Raw genomic sequence first — 17258 nt, 5'->3', positions numbered from 1 at the left:
CCGGAGCAAGAAGGGGATTGAGACTGTGACGTTGTGTCCATGCCAGGCACCAGAGTTAAGGTGTTTGAAGTGATCTCACACAGCACTGCCTGACCTCCGCTTGGCATCAGCAGCAGTTACAAATGCCCAGAGTGTGCAAGATTTGTGTATACAAGTGTGTGTTAGGAATCCTTTTGGTTGATAAAAAGCCCTGATGATTAAGTTCTTCTATTGCAAATCAGACAGTTTGTAATAGTTATCAGATGCTAATAAGTCTTCTACGAGAAAATAGCTTAAATACAAAAGAAAATCAAGATAAAAATCAATTAACATTTGTTTTCCTCTTTACTGATTTCAATTTTGATTGGAATAAACCATGTAAGTAATTGTGAAGAATTTTTGTTCTTTTACACCGTAGGGACAGTAGTTGATATGAGAGGAGAGTACCAGCATTTATTCAGACGGGTGCTGCAGTTCTGGCTCCTGACAGATCCATTAAGAAGCGAAACCACATAGCTGAGGTTGGGGGGATTTTTTTTTCTAAGGGGACTTCCCAGTGTAGCTGTACGCATGCAGAACTAAGCCCTTTCCCTGCTGACTGTTTGGGATCAGGAAGAAACCTGATGCACCAGAAGTGAGGACTCCTCCAGGTACTTCACAAAGGAGTTCAGAGTTGCTGATGCTGCCAGGAGCTTGTGTGAAATGCCTGTTTTCCCGGGGGCAGCTCCTTGCCTGGCTTGTTTATTTTTCTGAGCACTGCTTCGGTCTCTTACAAACATGAGTTCTTGAGACAAATTTGTTTCTGCAATAACTCCACGCAGGCCGGAGGAGTCTCAGGGTTTGGTGCGTGTGTATTATACGTAACATGCCCAAAGTGCTTCGCTGCATGTTGCCTCAGTGTTAGTCTAAAAGCTTTGCCCTGTGACTTGACAGATTATTTCTCACCTCAAGAGGCTGTACTTGAAATATTGTGTCCCTTCAGGGAGTAATTATAAATAGCAAGGACTTGAATGAGCACCTTCTTAATCTTCCATCTTTGACTTAATATTTTCCCTTCTTATCAACTCCCAGCCACTTGCTTTGAAATTTGACCGATACCTTTATGTGATTAATACATCAAACAGGTAAATCAGAGCCTTTTTGGCTCAGAGTAGAAATTTGAACGGATTGGAAAAAAATGAATAGACATCTCTTTTTTCAAACTTGATTTCAAAGTATCACACTGGAAAATTTATGTGTTCTTCCCCATTGTCATCCTTCCAACATAGGCGAGAATATTCAGTAACGTGAGTTTTTCTAACTAAGGTCTTGACTGCCATTTGTCAAGGTAGCTGCTTTCTCTTTACTCCATGGCAGTAGAAGCGCTGATGAAAACGACATCAGTCATAAGACCTTTTTTGAATGTGGTGGATGTGAACTGAGCTGGTGGGTCTAAGATTCTGTCGCTAGGAGCCTGACTACCTTCATTGCTGAATTGGCCAGCAAAACAAAAAAAAAATCTGAGATTGGGATCTGATTAAGTCTTCAAGCATCCTTGTGTTCTCCCCTGCCCCAACATTAAAACCATTCAAGCTTTAAGTTACGAATCTGAGATTTAATAGTTTTGTTTCTGGATCGAAGCACATTGGCAGAGCAATGTGGAAGGCGTTTGTCATTCCCCAGTTATGTGCTGCACAATTACGGACATTAATCCTGCATGCACTTTTCAGAACAAAATTGAATTGTATGTTCTGTCCCTGAGAAGATGGCTTCCTTTTAGTTCCATAGCACGCTGAAATTAAAGTCTGCTGAGAATATAAATGAGGTCTTGTTTCAACTTCATGACTTTCCTGCAGGCACTAGTAGACCAATGCAAGGCACAGAAGTGCTCTTCTTTTTGAAAATCAGCAAATCTAACAGAAGAAGTGGAGAAAGTCTGATGAAAGCTAAGCAGCTTTGCGACTTAGTCTAGAGTGTTTTGCTTGTTTTTGTCCTGGATGTTTCCCTGCAAACTCAATTCAGGTCTGTAGGTGACAGCTGAGCACCTGTGCTCCCATGGGGAAAACTGTCCTTCAGCTCTTTGTTTGCTTACATTTCAGTGCACCGTTTGCCTCTCGTTGTTTGGTCTCTAGATTTGAAAGCTGCTGCCAGATATTGGACACAGCTGTCTCATGGAGAGCGTTTTGTGCTGTGTGCCAGAGCACACTGAGCCACTTCAAGGAAAGCAGGTTGCATGTTCTGGTTAATCCACTATTTTAGCTAGCAGCCACATCCATTTGCATGTTCCTCCACAGCGTGGCAGTCATTTCTTATCTTCTTAGGAGCCTACTTCACTATTTTGCATGTACTGGCAGAACATGGCTCTTGGAGATGAACTGTGCTGTGGGAATGCTCCATGATAGAAGTATTTGTGGAAGAAGGAAGCGTGGCAGGATTTCCCTCATTTCCCAGCAGGTAATTCCATTGTGCCATGGCTTTTCCTGTACAGAGTGCACTCACACCTCCAGATCTCAGGTGCTGCTGGGTTTGTTGGTTCCTGCCTGTTCCCACAAATGTGATGCTGTGAAGGTAGAAGGACCCCAGTGATGTATCAGTACGTTCCCAAGATTCTGTGGTTTTGCCTTCTATGGCAGATACTTGTGATGTTTCAGTATGCTTTCTGCAGTTTTATTTTATTTGTAAGATGACATGGTTGCTTTTTCTTTTTTGTTTTTGTAGGCTTTTTGTTTATTTGGTTTTTAAATCTCTGAGGTAGATTAAGTAAGTGAGTTAAAAGCATCACATTCGGCCTGGGCTCTTGGTGTTTTATGTGCTCCTCCTCTGCTATGCTGTAATAGCCCAGGGTTGTGCCATCTGGAGTGGTACAGTCCTCGCCACCTTTGCTTCCCATGTGCTGGATACTGGTTAGAAGGTATGGGCATTATGTGGAGGGAGCAATCAGTGTGTTATTCTTTCTTGAGTTACCTTATTTGATCCAAAGTTGATGAATCAGACAGTTTATTAAAGCGATTGCGGTGATGCATCTGGCGACTGCTCTTATGTCATTGTTCAGGTAAAAGAAATAGTAGGAAGTGCTAAGATGGTGACACTGGATGGATATTTGAAGATGAAAAGAAAGCTGTCAGAGCATCTCTGACAACGTGAGTGAGATATTGGCCAGAAGTCTGGAGAAAAGCATTCTGAAATTTGCCCAGATCCAACAGCTGGGCTCATATTTCATGTGAGCGGACACTTGGGCCAAAACAGCAATCCTTAGAAAGCAATAGGGTAACTCCTTTACCCTGGTGCAGGACAAGATGTGACTTATAAACATCTCTGTGGGGTTTGCCTTTAAAAAATGTTTCACCTCACATCGAGAATCACAGAATGATAAATCATGGAAGGGACCCCCAAGGATCGTCTGACTCAGGATGTTCTGTGATGAACTCCAGTGTGCCACTGACACCACAGATTCTGTTTGGCACTGAGTACTGCTAGCAGCAGCTGAGATCTGTTGGTCCTGGAGCAGCTCAAGAGCAAGTATGCAGAGTGCAGGGGTGGTAGTTTCACTCCCCCCACGTTGGTTTTACTACTTAAGGATATTTGCATGAGAATAAAATCCAGTTCTTTGGCACTCATCTGCTCCTGCTGTTTATTCTTCGCTTGAGGTTATTGTCTCAGTTTGTGACAACATAATTGGTTTCTGTGGAGAAGATTATGATATTGACTTATATATGAGTTCAGGTGAGGAGCAATCAGCACCAACAGTTCAGAATAGGAAGTACGCTCTGTTTGCATGCAGCTCTCACTAAGGCTAGTTCAGCGGTTCAATTAAGGATGTTATTTATGACTTGTATCACACACATTACATCACACGAGGCTGCAGTGTGGACACAGTTACAGCAGTACAGGCATGGCTCGGGTCGGTGCTCGTTCTGTTTTCTAAACTGCTGTAAACTGTGCCAGGACTGTCAGATGTGCACTGCTAGAACTGCTCGCACAAGGGTAGCTCGCTGTTTGCTGTAATTTAGTGTTCTCTGGTGTAGACAAGCTGAAAGGATCATGCTGGAAAATGCTCTCTTAGTAGTTCTTTCCATGTATTAAATACGTCTATGAGTGGTTAACTGCTCTTGTACAAGATGAGATTTTCAGAGAGCAATTGCAATCAGAAAAGTTCATTTTATTATCTTGTTCTCCCTCTTCTCCCGACTCCCAGTTTGTTAATTTATATCCCATCCTATGTGATTTTTTTTTTTTCAAATGCCAGCTCTACGAAGTTTACCCAGCACCTGAAAATCACTGCAATCTTGATGTGCGTGTCCTTCTCCTCACAGAACATAGAATCACAGCATGGTTGGGTTGGAAGGGACCTCAAATTCCCTGGCCCCACCCCTGCCGTGGGCTGGTTGCCCCCCACCAGCTCAGGCTGCCCAGGGCCCATCCGTGGCGTTGGGCACCTCCAGGGATGGGGCACCCACAGCTCTGGGCAGCACTGCCAGAGCATTGCAGCTTATTCACCACTTGTGTTGCTGGAAGGGACAGAGTGGAGCGGCCTCCCAGGCCGAGGAGCTCAGCTCAGCACTTCATGCTGGTGTGCCAAGCGGGTATGGTGAGTGGCAGGATGTGTTGTGAGAGAAAAGAGTAGGGTGAGCCACGTTGGGATCTAATTTGCTGTGAATTATATTTCACCATGGTGGATTGGCCTTCAGGGGGTGCTTCAGGTTGGCTTTTTTTCCTCCATGTGGAGGTCAGCCCATGAGCAGGTGTGGGACCGGGCATCGTCATGTTAGCTGTTCCGGAAGCACCAACGCTGCTGCAAGCGGGTTGCTTACTCTAGCGTCCTATCTTCAAGCTCTCCTTTGTAGGCCTCTAGCAAGACGTACATCCCCCCTTTCCTCTCCTCCAGAAAACATTGGATTCTGCTCTAACCTTGTGATTCAGAAAGCCAAGGCCTTAGGCACATGCCTTTCGTGCCTGGGCTTTCATCTGCTCCAGCTCTGCCTTGTGTGCAAACACAATGGAGGGAGAGAAACCCGAGGAGACGCTGAGCTGAGCTCACCGAGGGCCGGCTGGGAGCAAATGCCTGGCTGCTGGCATCGTGGGACAGCACCACCGCTTCCCATAATGTGCTGGCTGGCAGGAGGACAGCAGTGCGAACGAGAAATGGAGATTTAACGTGCTCACGATGAGGAAGGGACATCGTTATGCGATGCACTTGGCTTTGTCAGCGGCTGCCTGTCGATGTGTTAAAGTTTGGCTGAACTTTGTTAGGTAGAGCAGGGCCACGAGGCGGTGCGGAGGCACGGGGCAGTGTCTGCTGCCGCCCGCTCTGCAGAGCTACGCGTGTTTGTTTGTGGGGCCACGTGGTGATTGGGAGCTGGAACTCATTTGGCAGAAATCCTGATGCGAAGACCATTAGGTCTGCTGCTTTATGGCTTCTCGGTTGCTCAGCACATGCAAATATTTAATCTCATGTTTAATTCGACGGTGTGGGCGTAGGAGCCGGAGGCAAAACCCTAACAGCTTGAATGGAATCGGGATTTCCCCTGAAAGCAAGGCCCAGAAATCCAATGGGAACTGTAATTCCCAGCGCTGAGATTGGGGCCTGGCCGCCCTGACCCTCCGCGCTGAGCCGCCCGGGCTCGGAGCTCCGGCGCTGGGGCGGCCATCTCACCCCACGGAGCGGGGCCGGGCGGCGGTGCGGGCCGAGCAGCGCTTCCCCCTGGAGCGGGGGTGTCCGTGGCGGCCCGGCGGCTCCCAGGCCGCTTACAGCCCGGCTCCTTTGTCTCCGCGCTCCGGCCCGGCCCACCCGCGGGCCCCGCCGCCCGCTCCGCGCGGATCTCCGCCCGCGGGCGCTGAGGCCCGGCCGGGCTCGGGGCTCGGGGTCGCCGCCCGGCGCTGCCCCACCGAGCGGCCGCGCTGTCCCCGCTGTCCTCGCGGAACGGCTTTGTGCGAGCGGGCCGCGATTGGCCGCGGCGCCAGGGCCAGCCCCTTCCTGGATGCCTGGCATGAATATGCACGGCCCCCTTCCTCCTCCTCCTCCTCCTGCATGTGTGTGTGTGTGCGGGGAGCGGGGCTCCGCCAGCAGCGCCGCTCCAGCCATGTCAGCTCGGCTCCGCCTGGGCCCACCATGAGCCATGGCCATGTCTGCGAGCGCCGACGAGGAGGACTACGAGTCGGAACCGGAGCCCGAACCGGGACCGGGGCCCGAGCCGGGGCCGGAGCAGGTCCGGGGCGGGCGGCGAAGTTTGCAGCGGGAAGGGAGGGGAGGAGGCCGGGCCGGGCCGGCAGCGGGGCCGGGAACAATGTGGGGCCGGCAGCGGGCCCGGCTCGGCCCGGCCCGGGGGGAGCGGAGGCGTCGCCGCGGCCCCGGGCGTGTCCGCGGCCCCCGGGTGGGAGCGGGGCCGGGCCGGGCAGCCCCCGGGGCCCCGCGGGGCGGGAGGGGCGGGGGGGGGGGGTCGCGGCCGCCGTGGGGTGTAGGTCGGGTTTTGTAGCGAGCGTCCTCGAGGGCTGCGGGACTTGGGGCTCTGATGCCGGGTCCCGGCGCCTCGTGCTGGGCCGGGTCGTGGGCAGGATCGTGCCCGGGGATGAGGGCTGTGGAGTGGAGCAGAGGGTGCGCGTTAAAATGGAAAGAGAACTTTTATTGCTACTCTCAGGGTTTGGTTTCCGAAGCTTTTCCTTTCCCTTTGAGGGAAGGAGAATAAACTTTCTGGATTTATGGAGTAATCTGTGAAAAATAATCCAGAACATATGTCCTAGGTTGAGTAGTTTACTCTCTAAGAACTACCTGAGCAATTGAAAATGCACCAGGAATAGGATTAAACATGTGCGTGCAATTTAACTGCAAACTCGTTTTTTTTGTTCATAATTCAAGGTGTTTTGCTCCTTCAGATAGTCTCATCATTTGCTTCTAGAGACAAGTTAGCTCGTGGGCCGGGTGCTCCGTCTGTTCCCCAGGCCCCACCTCACTGCTCGCGCTTCACTTTGCATTGCCCCAAGAGATCAGAGCTGGAGGTTTGGCTGTAGCTGTGGTGTGCTCAGGGCATGGATCCGGTGTGGACACGGAGAGATGGAGCTGTGCTGTGATATCAGCTCAGACCAGGCCAGGTCTTGAGGGAGTCACTTCACCGAGGCTCTGCTGCATTCCGTGGGTGGTGTGAGCACATGGGCTCCTTCACTGCTCAGCTCTCAGCCCCTGCCCTTCCTCAAACTTCGTCCCTCGCTAGGCCTCTTCAGTTTGCTTCCCAATTCTGATGCGATTCCTGTATAGCTTTTTAAAGAGCTCACGGGTTGGGGAGCAGTTTAGCCTCAGCTGCGTTGCACCAGCTGTGAAATCACTGTGGAAAGGTGCAAGTTCTGGCTGGAGGAATTTGGGAAGTTGGTTGTGTCGTGGGATTCTTTGTTTTGGTAGAACTTTATATCTAAGTTTAAGTAACTCCTTATATCTGTGCAGCAAAGCCTTGTGCAGCTCTTGTCTTTCTCTTTGTTTAAAACAGCCTCGGTGGTGCAGACCCAAGCGTGGCTCCAGCTGAATTTTCATATGAGCCTGCTTTAACATGTGCAGTCACCATGTCTTCTGCCCAGGATGGTGGCTGCTCCTCTGTGGTGACGTGCCAGGTGTGTAGCAGGTGGAACGCCCCAGCTCCACAGGTGTAGCTCAGCAGCACAACACTGGTGTGTGGGTAGGAGCTGTGGTGGTGTCGCTCCTGGTTTCTTCCAGCTTCTGCCTTCAACCTCTCATTTTCCCTTAGTCCATGGCTAAGCTGAGAAGGTCAGGACTCATGTTTCGCCGCACGGGTGTGGATAGGATTTACTGTGCTGCAGTCAGCACCAGCAGCGGGTTGGGAGCACGAGGGCAGGGGCACATGCCCTGACCTGCTGGGCTGCTCGGGGTAGGACTCAACATGGTTTGTGACAGTGACAGTTCCTCCAGCGGTGCTGTGTGTGTAAACAGGGCGAGAAGAGTGTTCCCAGGCCAGGCAGCAGTGGTGGAGTTTCTCCCAAGCAGCAGTAAGAAGAGAAGCTGCATTTGTGCGAGGTGCCCCAAGTCTGTACAGTTTGCTGGTGTCATTCTTTTTAACAGCTTCTACTTTGGATGCAGCTTATCTACAAAAGCATATTTTTGCTGATAAATCCATCCTCCAGGCCTAACTTCTATTTCCTCACCAGTGGAGGAAAATAAATGGGGGCACTTGCATCAGTGCTGACGTGCAGGTTTGTCACACCTGTATCACAACATAGCTCTGTTGGCAGAAAAGCTGCTGAGTGTCACTAATGCATAGATGGACCTGCAAGGTACAAACTCTTTCAGTGACTTATGGGAAATGGCTCTGTTTCTTCAGCAGAGGAGCTCTGTGTGGCAACCTAGTGGTGGTCCCTGGGAGCTACAGGAGAGGACAAGAAGGGTTGTGGGTAGGAATCAGAGGGGAGATGGGAACATCTGGAGGAGCTTGGTCCTGTCTGGGGGTGGCTGAGAAGGGAGAAGTTATGCTGCCTTCCCCTGCCCTGATGCTTGTTGCTTACTGGTGGTCTGGGACACCTCCAGCATGGTGACATGGCCATTGCTACTAGGGGAAACTGGAAATCTCTTTTGGGCAGATAGCTGTAGTCAGACGCATGAAATCTGTGGTGTTGGCTTGCACTCTTTAGTTGTATGGCTTTTAAGGGTGTTATTGACATCCACATGATTTTTGCTGCCTTCAACTAGCTTCCTTCTCATCACCACTGAATTCCTGCAGTTGTATCATGCTGTTCTTTCTTCCATCTCTTACTAGGGTTTCTGTAAATCATTGAAGGGCTTCATGCTGAAGAATTCTTGGCTGGTCTTAGCTTGTTTGGGGAGCAGAGAGCCTCGTCCTCCAGTGCTTCCCCCTCATTTGAGTCAAAAAAAGCTTCTGCCCACCTCTAGTGTGGTGTAGAGAGGCAAAGGAATAATTGACTGGATTCCTTCTTCCTAGCACTTGGGGGATTTCTCCAGTGCCCAGTAGCAGTCCAATTCCAGCACATCAAGGTGGTGTTCTAGCAGACAACAGTTAGGAATTGGGGTTAATGTCTTTTTTTTTTTTTTCTCCGGGATTTGTTTATCAGTTGTCAGAAAATAAATTGCCAGTAATTAAAAGTATGTATTCTAATGCCATTAATAGAGTTGCGTTGGTATGCAGGGCCGTAAAAGGTCTATAAGCACGGTACCAGCACTCCCGAAGTCCCAGGTCCCCATCTCTTTTTCAGTGCTGGTATTGCTGCATGGACTTGGTCAAACTGCACCAAATCAGCATCATGAGAATCTGTCCACGTGTTGCGACAGGAAATCATCCCCATCCTGCAGGTGGAAAGGATATAGTAATGTGGCATGGCACCTTGAAGCAAGGAAAACTGCAGCTGTAAGATGTCTTTTGGAGAGATTTATGCAGTAGATATGTAAGCTGTTTGGGTCGTTCTTGGTTAGGAAGTGAAGTGCTTTGGGGTATTGCAGCTCTGGCTGTTGCTGAGCCCTTCAGATGGGCTCTGTGTGTGCCCCTGGATTTCTCCAGGAGCTGTGATGTGGTGCTGCTGGCAGTAATTGGGTTGCTGGACTGAGACATGCCAAGGCCACTTGCAGAAGAGCTTATTTCTGGGCCGTAGCATTTGTCAGCCATGCTCTTGGAGCATCCTGGATGGTCTCCTGATGTCAGCAGACCTTCATCTATGTGAAGCTGCCTGGTGACAGCTCCAGCAGAGACCCTTCCTGCTGGGATAGTAGTTGGAGAACATCGGTGCCTACTTAGCGATGCTTTTAACAGCTGATAGCTCTTCAAGTGTTGTTTCCAAAGATTCTTCTGGTACTTTTTTTGCTAGTCTGGGATCTTTCAAGTTATTCTTTGCAACTGTGAAGGTCAGAAATATGTTGCCATAAACATCTAAGCTGTGATTCTCTTGCAGTAAGCGCTGTGCTTCCCATAGTGCCTCAGCTGCCTCTGACCCCCGTCTTGGTCCTGAGCAGATGCTCACAACTGCAGTGAGGGTGTTAAAGTGCCTGTAAGCAAGCAGTGAGAACTGGCAGCGTTTCCTTTTTGTTCAAAATAAGTTGAATCTGTGGTGCCTGGTCTTAACTCCCACATCTACACAGCCTTGTTCAAAGGCTCGAGTCACTGATGTCTGCTTTCCCCAGCAGTAGTCCACCTGGAGCACAATTTACAATGAGGTTGGAGCTCAGCACTTCTGAAAGATCAGTTTCCAAATCTGTCAACATCCCTATCTGAGGAGTGAGAGGGTGACCCCAAAATCATTGCTGATGGACAGCTTTGTAGTCCAGGGTGTATTACATCTGGTGGCTGGGCAGCTGCTGCTGGCTGGCTGCTGTGGTAAACCAGCCTGGGGAGTTTTTACCATTGCCTGTTATTCGTGGGGCAGTTCTATGTCGCTGTCTTGGGAGGGCCTTGAATTGCTGTGCAGAAATGGAAACAGTCACCAGGGAACTCTTCACCAGGTTACCTGCCAGGGCAGTTAGATTGAAAACCCACGGTCTGAGCTGGAAATCCCACAGCATCTCTTCCCTAGCATTGACCTGGAATTCATCTGGCTGTCTGCCACGTGCTAAATAAACCCCAAGTCATGTTGGAGGCTCCTTCTTCCCCTTGAATCCCAGCCCCTTTCTGGGATAGCAACCCACAGGCCAGATTTCTGCTGGTGAGATTTGGAAGCAGCCAAGTTAGAGCCCCTTGAAACTGGATATGAGTGGGAATTCCTGCAAGGCCCCTCCAGCCTTGCTGGCTGGGACATCCTGGGCTGAGGGCGGCTCGGCTGGGAGCTGGCTGCTGCTCAGCTCGCTCAGACCCAGCTGGGACAGTTGTTGGCATTTCCTGATGGGTGATGAAAAGGGCTGGATAGGTGTGTGTTGCATTGAGTGAGGCAGAGATCTGCCTGCCTGCTTTCTGCTGTGTGGCAGTTTATAAGGAAATCTGAGTTGTGCTTTGACTTCAGACTCGTTCTCATACCTTTGCATTCCTGCTTTTTTATTTCATTTTTATGTTTTAATCGGGAATCTCAAATTCTGCATTCAAGCAATGCCTTTTTACCACTTGTGTCTTCCCACTGACCTGGTGCTTAAGATGCAGTCCTCACAATTGGGTCTGGGCTCTCGGTGCTGTGGCAGAGCCAGGCGTTGCCTTTCATGTGGGGGGGGGTGCTGAGTCTGAATTTTCCTTGAGAGATTGCATTTGAAAAAGCCCATTCTGATGGCATTGTAACTGGTATTTGTTGCTTTAAAAAAATGAATCGTGTTTAGACCTAGTGGGATGGAGTCAAGGACTCACGGAGTCCTCTGCGTGCCGTTGATGAAGAGGAGCTGCCTGGGTTGCTGTGTGTATTTCAGTTTAACTTACTCCCTTCGGTTCGTTTTTCTCATTTCCTTTGCCAGTGAAGGCTCTAATAGAGACAGCGGAGGGGTGATTCATGCTGAGGAAGGAAATTATCTCTTATCTAGGTGCTAAGCCAGTCCTGCCAGCGCTGACTTTATCCTTGAGAGGCTGCGATGTTGGTCTAAAAGGCAAATATTTATTCTTCAGAGTGTCTGAAATTGATCTGAAAACTGTGTCTGGTGCAGTTTCCGATGGGAAGCTACACCTCTGTGTGTTCACATAGCACAGCGGGATCCAGCTTGTTCTGGAGGAGTGCAATTAAAACTTGTAGAAATCTGTGTAACGTTGGCAGCAGCTGAGCAGTTTTTTCTCCCACCTCAGTTACAGTGTGCAGGGTTACTGTACAGTCGGACACTTTGGGAAGCCTTCAGAGCAGCAGGTAGAATGTTGTCCTGGCCCTTTCCTTTAAAAGCTGCAGTGGAAATTCTGCGTGGTTTCCTATGGTCCACCTCCTCCCACCTCAGTGATCGCCCAGAATGCAGCACAAACAGAAAGTGAAACTGCTTACATTGTGCTCTGTGTGCTGAGATGTGCAGAAAGTGAGAAAGGTGTACCAATACTTGCACAGATGAGCTCTGTGGTTCTGTTGTTGTCATCTTTATAGCGAAAGCTGTCAGTGGTGAGGATGAGCCAAGCCAGTCTGTGTGTAATTACCTTCAGACAATTACTTTGTTAGGGATATTTGACTTGAGATGTGTGTTCTTATGCTTAACAGGGAATTTCTTATTAGAACATGAAAATTAAATAAGCAGAGTGAATCAGTTGCAGTTAACCTAATCATTTAAAATCTTGTTGGGTCCCTTTAATTTCTACCTTAAAAGTCATTGAGTTCCAGACCTTGTATGCCCTTTTTGCATGACATCAGTTAGTATTCTGGCTTGGAGCACTTGTTGGTATTAGATGTGAGGGGAACTATTTTGGAAGGTTTTTTGTAGTATTTGTGTTTTATTTCCTACTTTGCCACTTGGTAGTAGCTCAGACTTTCCCTTTTCATTAGGGATGTTGCTGTGAGGTGAGCTGCTGTTGCCAAATGTTGCCCCACTGTATCTAGCCTCAGAATTACTTTTGCTGTCTCCTTAGGCTCTTTCATTTCTGAAGGAGGAAAGCAAACCTTGTGGCTAACCTGAGCACAGTCCTAGGAGCTCCCAGCCCCGAGCTCAGCCGTGGCACAGGTTACATCTGTGACCTAAGCCAAGTATGTCATGTGGGACTTGGTTGTGCATTGACTTGTGTGTAGTCGGTGCCCTCCTGTCAAATTGGGCTTGCATTAGGTTTGGCATATCACTGGGGCCTTGGTTTCTTTGTCTTTTTACAATGCATCTTTTCCTCAAAAGGTAATGGAATTCCTTAGCTGTAAGAGTGATTGTGTGCATCTGCTGGGTGTTAGCCATCTGTGTATATTTGATACATCTGTCAGTTTTACATCTAAGATGCGTACAGCTCCCGTCGAAGGAATTTCTCTTGTTGAGATGGTAAGTGGGATGTGCAGTTAACCTCGTGTATCTGGCTCTTTCAGAACAGGGCGGTGGGACGGCCCAAAGGGAAGCTGGGCGCTGCCTCTGCGGTGAAGCTCGCAGCTAACCGGACCACGGCCGGAGCACGCCGGAGGAGGACGCGATGCCGCAAGTGCGAGGCGTGCCTGCGGACAGAGTGCGGCGAGTGTCACTTCTGCAAAGACATGAAGAAGTTTGGGGGGCCTGGCAGGATGAAACAGTCCTGCATTATGAGGCAGTGTATCGCAGTAAGTAAACCTCTTGCTACAGTTCTTTCGGAGGTTTCTTTCCTGTGTTGGCATCTGGTGACAAGGTGTGGAACTGAGAACTCTCTACTGTGAAGTTTCTGAAGTGCGTTGGGTAAAACAATGCAATTTGTACCCCTACCATTCAGATGATTTCTTCTTCCCGTCACTTTTGACCTATCTCAAAATTTCAAACCAGAGCACTCCTAAAATGTACTTACATGGCTTCCATTCTCGGCAATACGGAAGGTAGATGTGGAGATAATCAGTAAACCTGAAAGTGGCGCTCAAATCGCACTGAGATTCTGGGATTTGGGGGAGGAGGGGAAGAGTGGGAAGCTCTGATTAAAAGGAGCAGAGGCCTTTTTGGTTTGGGCCTCTGAGATTCCTGAGAAGAGCCACCTTGCAGCAGTCTTTACCATCTTAGCTGCTTAACCCCCTTAAGATACGGAGAAATCTTTGACTGGCATCCTCCAAGACTTTGTCATCGGTGGCCACAGGCTACTTGGGATGTGAATTTCAATTCATTTCCATTTACCTAGGTATACACGAGGGCTTTGATGGAGAAGAGCCAGAGAGCCATGTAGCTCAGCATCCTTTCTCCCTCAGGGGCTGGATGGGGCTGTTGGGAGATGCTGAGTATCAGGACAGGGCAAGCAGGTAGTCAGAGACAGTTTCCTGAGCTACTGTGATATATCGCTCAGAAGATTCTCGAGTCATAAGAGAGAGCTTTGTATTTAACACATATTGACAGATTAGTCTTCCATGAAGTTCTGAATCATTGCTTTCGTATTGACTCTCACTGAGCTGCTCCTCAGGCTTTTTATCCTCAATAGTCTCAAGCAAGGGGAAAAATTAACATTAGCTTTTCTCTTAATTCTTCAGAAAGGTCTTATGTGTAGTGTTGTTGGAGGTGTTTTTTTCTTTGTTTTTAAGGAAAGGAATGTTGTGTATTCGTAATTGAAATACTGTGCTGATTTCTCTCGATTTAGTCCTGTTACGGTTCCTTTCACTTATATGTTTTTTTATTTGATTGTGAAGAAGAAACTGAAATGGTGGCAATAATGGCTTGGGTCAGGTTTTAAAAACTGGTAAGCACTTGGGGTTTCCAGTAGTTACTCCTGGTTACTCACACCATGTCCTGTGCCAAGCCATGCAGTGCTCTTGATAAAAGGTTGGATTTGGCTCTCCTGGATCTTTTAGTAAAGAACATAGAATATCTACCTTTCCACAGAGTGCTTTTGCAGCTCAAGTGTCTTTTCTTTGAACACTTGATTTCCTGGAGTGTGGCATGAATTGAACAGCTTGGATGAAGAATTTATTATTCTCCAGGGGAAGAAATAGTGAAATCGTGCTGCCTTTTTAGTTGAGAGATTACGATAGGGCTGCAGCACACTGCCTTCTCCTGACTGATGAAGAAAGCTTTCAGAGAAAGGTGTTTGAATCCTCACACATAGGCTAAGCCTTTTGGAGGAGATGAACTTGGTTCTCATCTTCCTCTCTCTTCTTATGATAATTTTTTTCTTTTTTTCTTGATATCTGCAATTTTATTTCCAGGAGTTGTGTTTGCAGCACAGAACTTAGTAGCCAGGGTACTTTGATTCCTTGTCCCACCCTTCATGTGCTGAAGAGGTCTCTCTGTTCTTTGTGAGTCCTCCTCGGAGTAAACAACAACAGGAATGTTGCAGACTTTCTTAGAACAGCAGAAGGGTAGAAAAATAGCAAGTTGAACTGTGGTAATTTTTGATGGTGTCTTATGTTTCTATGAGCAATCCCGTTGTCTTTACTCTTGTTCATTATGTTTTCTACTAATCACAGTAGTAGTATATTGTGGTACACATCCAACAGCTTCCAGCTAAAAGAAGCCACAAAGCAAGGCTCTGTGAAAGCAATGATCTCCACAGTTCTGGGATTGTGCATTCCTCTGGTTAATAACATTGACAATATTAACTAGACACAGACTTTCATTAAACTCCAAAGCCTTAAGAGAGCCTGTACTGCCATTCAGAGAACAGGAAACCCCTCTGCATCACTAGTTCAATCAAGAAGGGAAGCAGGAGTGCGTGGGACACTTGAGGCTCTCTGAAGGGAGTGTGGGTCTCTGCTGGGAGGCCAGGCTACAACAGCAGAGCTGCTGCTCTAGTCTGTCAGTGGGACGCAGCTAATTGGGGCACAAAGAGATTCCCTACACACCCTTGCTTCCAGCAAGACAAATCATGCTGTTGCTGGGATGTTTGTTCCGTGTGTGCAGTTGTAGATAGTTGTCATGTGGGAGATCGGACGGAACAAGTGGACAGAGCTGTGACAGCTCTGGATGCCTTGGCTTTGTTCTGCTTTACCTGCCAGTGGACTGGAATCCTGGGGATTCCTACTGCGTGCGTGGAGGAAGCTTGGGAATTTAATAGCATTTGCTGAATGCTGTTAAAACAGAGCGTGGGTAAGTACTGGCATGAGAAAGCAGAAAATATTGCCATAGCTTGTGTCTGATGCTGGGGCTTGGGGCAGCAAACTGTGCTCTGTGGTGGCTTAGCATGGTTAGTTTTTCTCCATCTGAAACTTCTGAAGGGTGATCTGTTACTCCATAAATTTGATCGAGTGTGCAGTGTTTCGCTTGCAGACTTTATTCACTCCTTCAGTGAGAGATCCTTGCCATGAAAAGCCACATCTGTGCATCTGGCTACTTAATAGTTAAGGAGTTGCAACCTTATCAGTATAATTCACATTATGGCCAGCTTCTTACGAGGATCTTCCTTTTATTTCTCGTAATGAGGCTTGTACCTTACTGTGGCAAACCAGAAGTTTGTTCCCCATTAGCACTAAGGTAGCTTTTTAATTGGGCTGGCATTCAGTGCTTTGACATAGGTGTTGGATATATGAGATGCTGCCATTCCATTTCTCCCTCAGCAAAAGACAGAAAATAACTGCAGTTGTGACACTATGAAGAGAAATCCTCTTCTTAAGTGTCTGTGCAGTGCCTTTTGCACTGCTCTGGTTGGGAACAGGGCCGACTGTAATAGACTGTCAGTCGGCAAAAGGTCTGTTCTCGGTCCTGTTGTAGGCTTGCCATGAGGGCTGGATGGGTCCCATAACATCTGTCTGCCCTGCTTGTAAAAGAGGGGAGCTGCCAAATCGTTAGATTGTGAAGCTTAGTGGATGTGAATAGTGATGTTCTAGGTTGCTTCTTTCCCCTCCCATTGTACTGTAGTAAAGTGACTTTTGTGCCAATGTCTGTGTCAGCTCACAGATTAAAGAGACCTTGGGAAAAAAAAAAAAAGTCGTTTTCATCCTTGCAGTTCCCCATGGATTTATGCTGCTACAGGAAGGGCACTTTCATTCCCTGAACATGTCCTGTGATGCTTGCTCTGGGTACCCAGCCCCTGTTGTTACCAGTTTTTCTCGCCTTTGTTGATCTGCTGGGATGGAGCCTTCAGCAGTTTGCACAATTAAGCCCTGTTTATCTTCTCTTTGGAATGAAAATACTGTAAATGCATTTTGAATTCTTCTGTTCCCATGTGTCTTATGTGCACTGATCAAGACTTCCTTCTGATATGTGTAAACAGCCGGTGTTGCCTCATACTGCTGTATGTCTGGTGTGTGGAGAAGCTGGGAAAGAGGACACTGTGGAAGAGGAGGAGAGCAAGTTTAATCTCATGCTAATGGAATGCTCCATTTGTAATGAAATAATACACCCAGGATGCCTTAAGGTGAGTGAAAGGATGTAATACCTGTTGGAAACAAACAAACAAAAAGATTAGATACCACCTGATTGTAGAAGTAGGGCACAGAAACTAAGAAATTTTCACATTTTCACCTTTGGGGACTACATGAACCCAGAGTTGGTGTGAGAAACAGGATGGATAGCTGTGGTGTGAATGGTCCTGTCTGAAGGAGAGTCCTCTCTTCTGATGTGACCAGCATGCCCAAAGTGAGGCAACAACATGTGGGTGCATGTGTGTGGTTATATTTCATTTATTTATTGCTTCTTGTCTTAGGAAGTGTAAGAAAGTAAGGCATCTCAGTTGGTGAGCTCCAGAGGACAGGAAAAATCTACCTGTAGCTTTGGATGATTTATTTGCAGCCCTCTTACAGCAGAGTACAAATGAGTGGTTTGCTGTTTGTTTTTGTCCAGGCACAGATATGCCTTTTAGTGGCAGCTCGCCTTAAGGGTTGGAGCAGACGTTGCAGTA

At 48.1% G+C, this 17258-nt stretch overlaps 1 protein-coding gene across 16 annotated transcripts in view; it reads left to right on the top strand.

The window, feature by feature from the left end:
- The window catches only part of KDM2B (lysine demethylase 2B), a 104869-nt gene that overhangs the window by 74750 nt on the left and 12861 nt on the right, over nucleotides 1–17258 (top strand). For all 16 annotated transcript variants that reach the window (XM_046901254.1, XM_025155631.3, XM_004945557.5 and 13 more), the window contains 2 exons: nucleotides 12850–13074; nucleotides 16632–16775. In XM_046901254.1, the coding sequence (XP_046757210.1) occupies nucleotides 12850–13074; nucleotides 16632–16775 (369 nt within the window). The remainder of the gene's footprint in view (nucleotides 1–12849; nucleotides 13075–16631; nucleotides 16776–17258) is intronic.

This window comes from Gallus gallus, chromosome 15, assembly GCF_016699485.2.
Source record: "Gallus gallus isolate bGalGal1 chromosome 15, bGalGal1.mat.broiler.GRCg7b, whole genome shotgun sequence".
NCBI lineage: Eukaryota > Metazoa > Chordata > Aves > Galliformes > Phasianidae > Gallus > Gallus gallus.
This window is presented reverse-complemented; position numbering and strand designations above follow the sequence as displayed.